The sequence below is a fragment of the Scomber japonicus genome, chromosome 24 (assembly GCF_027409825.1).
Source record: "Scomber japonicus isolate fScoJap1 chromosome 24, fScoJap1.pri, whole genome shotgun sequence".
In the NCBI taxonomy this organism is placed as follows: domain Eukaryota; kingdom Metazoa; phylum Chordata; class Actinopteri; order Scombriformes; family Scombridae; genus Scomber; species Scomber japonicus.
The window spans coordinates 1151745-1160112 of record NC_070601.1 but is presented as its reverse complement, the minus strand read 5'-3'; the positions used below and the strand labels follow the sequence as shown (position 1 = coordinate 1160112).

At 44.5% G+C, this 8368-nt stretch overlaps 2 protein-coding genes across 2 annotated transcripts in view; both read right to left on the bottom strand.

The window, feature by feature from the left end:
• Positions 1-217: 217 nt before the first annotated feature.
• On the bottom strand, positions 218-4003 carry creg1 (cellular repressor of E1A-stimulated genes 1). The gene is made up of 5 exons (XM_053314549.1): positions 3687-4003; positions 2358-2477; positions 1981-2097; positions 1269-1357; positions 218-393 (listed from the first exon to the last, which is right to left on the bottom strand). Exons 1-4 carry the CDS (start codon positions 3975-3977, stop codon positions 1271-1273), a joined length of 615 nt encoding a protein of 204 aa, XP_053170524.1. The 5' UTR covers positions 3978-4003; the 3' UTR covers positions 218-393; positions 1269-1270.
• Positions 4004-4027: 24 nt separating this feature from the next.
• The window catches only part of setdb2 (SET domain bifurcated histone lysine methyltransferase 2), a 9618-nt gene continuing 5277 nt past the window's right edge, over positions 4028-8368 (bottom strand). Inside the window, exons 8-12 of the mRNA XM_053314810.1 lie at positions 8070-8311; positions 7193-7384; positions 6099-6187; positions 4942-5114; positions 4028-4053 (exon numbers count right to left, since the gene is read on the bottom strand). Coding sequence (XP_053170785.1) covers positions 4028-4053; positions 4942-5114; positions 6099-6187; positions 7193-7384; positions 8070-8311 — 722 coding nt within the window. The remainder of the gene's footprint in view (positions 4054-4941; positions 5115-6098; positions 6188-7192; positions 7385-8069; positions 8312-8368) is intronic.

Genomic DNA, 8368 nt, shown 5'->3' with positions numbered 1-8368 from the left:
AGTAGGAAGGAAGAAAGGGGGATGGAGGAAGGAAAGAAGCAAGGAAGGAAGGAAGGAAGGAACAGTCAAAATAGACGGGGTCAATTTGACGACAGGAAGGTTAAAAGTCAATTTTCTTTCTTTTATGTTCAGTTCTTATTTTTGTTCATGGTTGTAAATATTTGTCTTCATCCTGAACTGAAATTAAATTAAATTAAATTAAATTAAATGTCCCAAACTTTCCAAATTAGAGTTTTAAATCTGAATCTCCTAAAATCCAGACTGTCAGTTTTCCATCATTATTATTCATATTATTAGATTTGTGTTACTGGTGAGCAGCTGGTTTATAGTCCAGGACGTCGTCATGGTTTCCTCCAGCTCGCCGGTTCAATCCCCGAGCTCGTCGTCATCGTCCTGAACAGAAACATCAACAGAACCGCGTTAATAAAGAAGAAGAAGAAGAAGAAGAAGAAGAACAACAAACTGAAGAACTACAAACTGAAGAAGAACTACAAACTGAAGAACTACAAACTGAAGAACTACAAACTGAAGAAGAAGAACTACAAACTGAAGAAGAAGAACTACAAACTGAAGAAGAACTACAAACTGAAGAAGAACTACAAACAGAAGAAGAAGAACTACAAACAGAAGAAGAACTACAAACTGAAGAACTACAAACTGAAGAAGAACTACAAACAGAAGAAGAACTACAAACTGAAGAAGAAGAACTACAAACTGAATAACTACAAACAGAAGAAGAAGAACTACAAACTGAAGAAGAAGAACTACAAACAGAAGAAGAAGAACTACAAACTGAAGAAGAACTACAAACTGAAGAAGAAGAACTACAAACTGAAGAACTACAAACTGAAGAAGAAGAACTACAAACTGAAGAACTACAAACTGAAGAAGAAGAACTACAAACTGAAGAACTACAAACTGAAGAAGAAGAACTACAAACTGAAGAAGAACTACAAACTGAAGAACTACAAACTGAAGAACTACAAACAGAAGAAGAACTACAAACTGAGGAAGAACTACAAACTGAAGAAGAAGAACTACAAACAGAAGAAGAACTACAAACTGAGGAAGAACTACAAACTGAAGAAGAACTACAAACAGACAGAAGAACTACAAACAGAAGAAGAACTACAAACAGAAGAAGAAGAAGAACGACAAACAGAAGAAGAACTACAAAAAGAAGAAGAACTACAAAAAGAAGAAGAAGAACTACAAACTGAAGAAGAACCACAAACAGAAGAAGAACTACATCTCCCAGCAGCCCTCACCATCAGTGGTACTTCCTGTTTGGAGAGGCGTTGAAGTACTGCTCTGGAGTCACCGCCTTCACTCCGCCGAAATAATCCAACACCAGCACCTGAAACACCAGCAGAGTCAAACATTAAGACTACTGTAGTAGTATTAGTAGTATTTATAGTAGTACTATAGTAGTATTATAGTAGTACTACAGTATTAATAGTAGTATTATAGTAGTAGTATTAGTACTAGTAGTAGTAGTAGTAGTAGTAGTAGTAGTACTGTAGTAGTATTAGTATTACTGTAGTACTATAGTAGTATTAGTATTACTGTAGTACTATAGTACTACTATAGTAGTATTATAGTAATAGTAGTAGTAGTAGTAGTATTAATAGTAGTAGTACTAATAGTACCTGTGTGATGTTGAACTTGTGTTATTATAGTACTGTAGTAGTATTATTATAGTATTTATAGTAGTATTAGTAGTACTATAGTAGTAGTATTACTGTAGTACTGTAGTAGTAGTATTACTGTAGTAGTACTGTAGTAGTATTTATAGTAGTATTAGTAGTACTAGTAGTAGTACCTGTGTGATGAACTTGTGTAGTACTATCAGTAGTAGTACTAATAGTACCTGTGTGATGTTGAACTTGTGTTATTGTAGTACTGATAGTAGTAGTAGTAGTAGTAGTAGTAGTATTTATAGTAGTAGTAGTACTATAGTAGTACTAGTAGTAGTAGTACCTGTGTGATGTTGAACTTGGCGAAGAACCAGTCGTGGTCGGACGGCCAGTCGATCATCTCTGGATGACGACTGAACAAAGACTTCTTAGCAAACTCTGCTTCCGTCCCATTGGCCAGCTGAGAGGAGAGAGGTCATGTGACGTTAGCACCTGGACACACAGCTGGGAGGGTGTGTGTGTGTGTGTGTGTGTGTGTGTGTTTGTGTGTACCTCCAGCACAGATCCAGACAGGATGATGTGTGTGTGTGTGTGTGTGTGTGTGTGTGTGTGTGTGTGTGTGTGTGTGTGTGTGTGTGTGTGTGTGTGTGTGTACCTCCAGCACAGATCCAGACAGGATGATGTGTGTGTGTGTGTGTGTGTGTGTGTGTGTGTGTGTACCTCCAGCACAGATCCAGACAGGATGATGTGAGCACATAAAGGACTCTGAGGATCGAATCCTTCCTGTTTGCAGTACTGAGTCTGAGCCAGAGACATGGAGAGAGACGCTGCCGGGTTCACCTGAGGACACACACACACACACACCTGTTACACACACACACACCTGTTATACACACACACACCTGTTATACACACACCTGAGGACACACACACACACACACCTGTTACACACACACCTGAGGACACACACACACCTGTTACACACACCTGTTACACACACACACACACACACACACACACACACACACACACACACACACACACACACACACACACACACACACACACCTGTTACACACACAGCTGTTACACACACACACACACACACACCTGTTTTAAACTCTTTCTCTTTAACTTCCTGTGAACTCGTTTCATCACTTCTGTTTCTACGGTTCCAGATGTTCAGCTGCAGGTGTCGTCGCCATGGAAACGCATTAAATCACATGTTTAAACCACTAATGTAAAGTTTGTTCCTCTGAACTTTAAACTTTTAAACCTTTAAACCTTTAACAGCTGACTGAGGTTCTTCTTCTTATCTCTGCTCTCATTTCCAGCCTGTAAACTTTAATGTACAGCAAGTTTCTGCAGGTTCATCACTTCATCATCACATGATCACATGACCACTCTGTCACATGATCACCCTGTCACATGACCACATGATCACATGACCACTCTGTCACATGATCACATGACCACATGACTGCTCCTCCCCAAACCGCCTCTGCAGAAAAACTGCTGCATCATGTTGAGACTCTGCTTTCATGACTGTGCAGAAAAACTGAGAAACTACAGTAAAGCAGCTAAATGTCTCTAATGAAGCTTCTTCATGTCCAATATGAACCTGAGTCATATCATAAATACATATATTATAGTTTTATAGGAAGCAGTCAAAGTCAAAGTATCATAATGTTATATAAATAAGATGTTACATAAGTTATGAAATATACATAATATATATATATTATATATAATACATTACAGCACAGTATGAAGTGAGATCTTTCATAATTCCTCCTGTGTATAAATATTATGTATTTACTACTATAATACTACTAGTACTGCAGTCTGTGTACTTTTACTACTATAATACTACAGTACTGCAGTCTGTGTACTAATACTACTGTAATACTCGTACTCCTCTGTGTACTAGTACTAGTAGTATTAGTATTGGTACCTGCAGTCTGTGTACAACTACCACTATAATACTACAGTATTAGTAGTAGTACTCTGTACTAGTAGTATTAGTACTATTAGTACTAGTATCGGTACCTGCAGGTCCTGCACGGAGATCTCCATGCGGGTCAGGTACAGGTACGGGACTCCGGTGCTTCCTCCCGGCGGTCCGTCACTGACGGAGAAAAGGTTGGAGAAAGGTTTCCCGACCAGCGGCTCGTGGGTGGAGATGGTCGCCATGGAGGCCCAGTCACACTGGTGGGCGATGAACCGGGCCATCCGGGCCACCTCCTCGTGCGGCGGGATGTGAACCCTGCGCGAGGAGGAGCAGGAGGCCCAGAGGAGGCCGAGGAGGAGCACACACGCAGCCCGCACAGCAGCGCTCATGGTCGGCTTCGGAGTGTAGAGGAGAGTCGGTGAGAAGAGCCGGAGCACGCTTATAAACAGAACAAAAACATCCGGTCTGGAGTTTCACAATAAAAGCATAACGGAAGTTCTTTATTTACTGATTTTCAAAATAAAAGTAGTAAAGGTTACAACAGGAAAATAGTTTTAATTTTGTAATTTTTCTACATTAATTCATTTTTACATAAAAATCAGTTAATGGGAAATAGGTCAATATTTACCTCGGTATTGGTATTGGATATACTGTCTGATAAGTGCTGATATTTATTTATGTTTAAAGTTATATAAGCAGCATTTTATGTATATTTTATATATTTCTTAATTATAATTAACATCACAGTGTGGTATGTGGTATATTATTTTATATTCTGAACATTTAATAACATTTATCTGCCGACATATTGAAATGGGAATTTGTTTGCTCCCCAATATTGGAATTATTTATTGGTGTGTGTGTGTGTGTGTGTGTGTGTGTGTGTGTGTGTGTGTGTGTGTATGTGTGTGTATGTGTGTGTGTGTGTGTGTTACTGTGTGTGTGTGTGTGTGTGTGTGTGTGTGGAGGAGAAGGTGTGTGTGTGTGTGTGTGTGTGTGTGTGTGTGTGTGTGTGTGTGTGTGTGTGTGTGTGTGTGTGTGTGTGTGTGTGTTTGTGTGTGTGTGTGTGTGTGTGTTACTGTGTGTGTGTGTGTGTGTGTGTGTGTGTGTGTGTGTGTGTGTGTGTGTGTGTGTGTGTGTGTGTGTGTAATGATTGACACATTGAGCAGCAGGTGAGTTTTAAAACCGTTTTATTACAACAAAGTAGAAAACCTTTACATTCAGCTTTGATGGCAGCTTGACCTTTGACCTCATCACACACACACACACACACACACACACACACACACACACACACACACACACACACACACAACACACACACACATCACACACACACACCTTCTCCTCCTCCTCCTTCTCCTCCTCCTCCACACACACACACATCACACACCTTCTCCTCCACGCTGAACTGACCCCGACACTCGTCACCGCCGCACACACACCTCACTTCCTGTCTGTGTGACGACACACTCTGAGGGTGTGAGGAGTAATCCCAGGTGAGCTCAGTGCCAGCCTTCACCACCCTGTAACACACACACACACACACACAGTAACACACACAGTAACACACACACACACACACACACACACACACAGAGTAACACACACACACACAGTAACACACACACAGTGTAACACACACATACACACACACACACACACACACACACACACACACACACACACACACACACACACACACACACACACACACACACACACACACACACACACACAGAGTAACACACACACACACACACACACACACACACAGAGTAACACACACACACACACAGTGTAACACACACACACACACACACACACACACACACACAGAGTAACACACACACACACACAGTAACACACACACAGTGTAACACACACATACACACACACACACACACACACACACACACACACACACACACACACACACACACACACACACACACACACACACACACACACACACACAGATTAACATCCACTAACAGCAGCTGCTTCACTTGTATTAGTACTTTTCGTAGTACTTTTCGTAGTATTAATAGTACTGATAGTAGTACTAATAGTAGTATTACTAGTAGTACTAGTATTAATAGTAGTACTTATCGTAGTATTACTAGTAGTATTACTAGTAGTACTAGTAGTATTTATAGTAGTATTACTAGTAGTACTAGTAGTACTAGTAGTACTTATCGTAGTACTACTAGTACTACTAGTACTACTAGTACTACTAGTAGTACTAGTAGTACTTTTCGTAGTATTACTAGTAGTATTAATAGTAGTACTTATAGTAGTACTTATCGTAGTACTTATCGTAGTATTTATAGTAGTACTTATCGTAGTACTTATAGTAGTACTTATCGTAGTATTTATCGTAGTACTTATCGTAGTACTTATAGTAGTACTTATCGTAGTATTTATAGTAGTACTTATAGTAGTACTTATAGTAGTACTTATAGTAGTACTTATCGTAGTATTTATAGTAGTACTACTGAGAGTCTTACCTGCTGGTGAAGAAGGCGATGAGAGGGAAGCTCGGGTCGTGGGAGTCGGTGAAAACGTTTTGTACGAACAGGTTTGGATCACAACTGTGCTGCAGGTCAAAGGTCAGAGGTCAGAGAGGAGGGTCAGAGAGGAGGGTTAGGGTCAGAGGTCAGAGAGGAGGGTTAGGGTCAAAGGTCAGAGAGGAGGGTCAAAGGTCAGAGAGGAGGGTTAGGGTCAAAGGTCAGAGAGGAGGGTTAGGGTCAAAGGTCAGAGAGGAGGGTTAGGGTCAGAGGTCAGAGAGGAGGGTTAGGGTCAAAGGTCAGAGAGGAGGGTTAGGGTCAAAGGTCAGAGAGGAGGGTCAAAGGTCAGAGAGGAGGGTTAGGGTCAGAGGTCAGAGAGGAGGGTTAGGGTCAGAGGTCAGAGAGGAGGGTTAGGGTCAGAGGTCAGAGAGGAGGGTTAGGGTCAGAGGTCAGAGAGGAGGGTTAGGGTCAAAGGTCAGAGAGGAGGGTCAAAGGTCAGAGAGGAGGGTTAGGGTCAGAGGTCAGAGAGGAGGGTTAGGGTCAAAGGTCAGAGAGGAGGGTCAAAGGTCAGAGAGGAGGGTTAGGGTCAGAGGTCAGAGAGGAGGGTTAGGGTCAGAGGTCAGAGAGGAGGGTTAGGGTCAAAGGTCAGAGAGGAGGGTTAGGGTCAGAGGTCAGAGAGGAGGGTTAGGGTCAGAGGTCAGAGAGGAGGGTTAGGGTCAAAGGTCAGAGAGGAGGGTCAAAGGTCAGAGAGGAGGGTTAGGGTCAAAGGTCAGAGAGGAGGGTTAGGGTCAAAGGTCAGAGAGGAGGGTTAGGGTCAAGGGTCAGAGGTCAGAGAGGAGGGTTAGGGTCAGAGGTCAGAGGTCAGAGAGGAGGGTTAGGGTCAGAGAGGAGGGTTAGGGTCAAAGGTCAGAGAGGAGGGTTAGGGTCAGAGGTCAGAGAGGAGGGTCAGAGGTCAGAGAGGAGGGTCAGAGGTCAGAGAGGAGGGTTAGGGTCAGAGGTCAGAGAGGAGGGTTAGGGTCAGAGAGGAGGGTTAGGGTCAAAGGTCAGAGAGGAAGGTTAGGGTCAGAGGTCAGAGAGGAGGGTTAGGGTCTTACGTTGAAGAAGCGGCTGACGTTTCCTTCCTTGCTGGCGTCCAGCAGGTAAACGTCCTCCATCTTCATCTTCCTCTTCCTCAGGGTCTCCAGCCTGGAGCCCGTCGTCATGGTAACCAGCCTGGAGCCCGTCGTCATGGTAACCGTCTCCTGAGGGCGAGGCCGCTGGTCACCTGACGGAGATGCCGCCTGAGACTGAAGACACAAACATCATCAGTGTCTGTCTCCTTCCTTACCTCCTCTGTCCTCACCTTGTCTCCTTCCTCACCTCCTCTGTCCTCACCTCGTCTCCTTCCTCACCTCCTCTGTCCTCACCTCGTCTCCTTCCTCACCTCCTCTGTCCTCACCTCGTCTCTCTCCTCACCTCGTCTCCTTCCTGACCTCCTCTGTCCTCACCTCCTCTGTCCTCACCTCCTCTGTCCTCACCTCGTCTCCTTCCTCACCTCGTCTCTTTCCTCACCTTGTCTCCTTCCTCACCTTGTCTCCTTCCTCACCTCGTCTCTGTCCTCACCTCCTCTGTCCTCACTTCCTCTGTCCTCACCTCCTCTGTCCTCACCTCGTCTCCTTCCTCACCTCCTCTGTCCTCACCTCGTCTCCTTCCTCACCTCCTCTGTCCTCACCTCGTCTCCTTCCTCACCTCGTCTCTTTCCTCACCTTGTCTCCTTCCTCACCTTGTCTCTTTCCTCACCTCGTCTCCTTCCTCACCTCGTCTCTTTCCTCACCTTGTCTCCTTCCTCACCTTGTCTCCTTCCTCACCTCGTCTCTGTCCTCACCTCCTCTGTCCTCACCTCCTCTGTCCTCACCTCCTCTGTCCTCACCTCGTCTATCCTCACCTTGTCTCCTTCCTCACCTCCTCTGTCCTCACCTCCTCTGTCCTCACCTTGTCTCTGTCCTGCTGGGTGGACGCGGCGTCGGCGGGTCTCTGGATGACGGGGACGTGCAGCGGGGGGGAAGTGGGCGGGGTCTTGGGGGGCGGGGCCTCCAGGTCGCTCCGCCCCTCGAGGACGGGAGGAGCCAACCACTCGGTGACGACCTCGACGTCATCGTCTGACGGCAGGTCTGACCTCATCAGTTTGGGAGGAGCCAAGTCATCAGCTGATTGGACGCGCTGCAGGATCACACCTGTACACACAGTACTGCAATAAGTACTACAAGTACTACTACGAGTACTGCAATAAA

Bases quoted from the DNA above. Each gene is read 5' to 3' on its own strand.
- creg1 (XM_053314549.1), bottom strand. From the start codon at position 3,977: ATGAGCGCTGCTGTGCGGGCTGCGTGTGTGCTCCTCCTCGGCCTCCTC. The intron at 2,478-3,686 runs GTACCGATACTA...GTGTGTCCTCAG, and splicing joins TCTCCGTGCAGGACCTGCAG to GTGAACCCGGCAGCGTCTCT. The intron at 1,358-1,980 runs GTACTACTACTA...CTGGTGTTTCAG, and splicing joins CCAAGTTCAACATCACACAG to GTGCTGGTGTTGGATTATTT.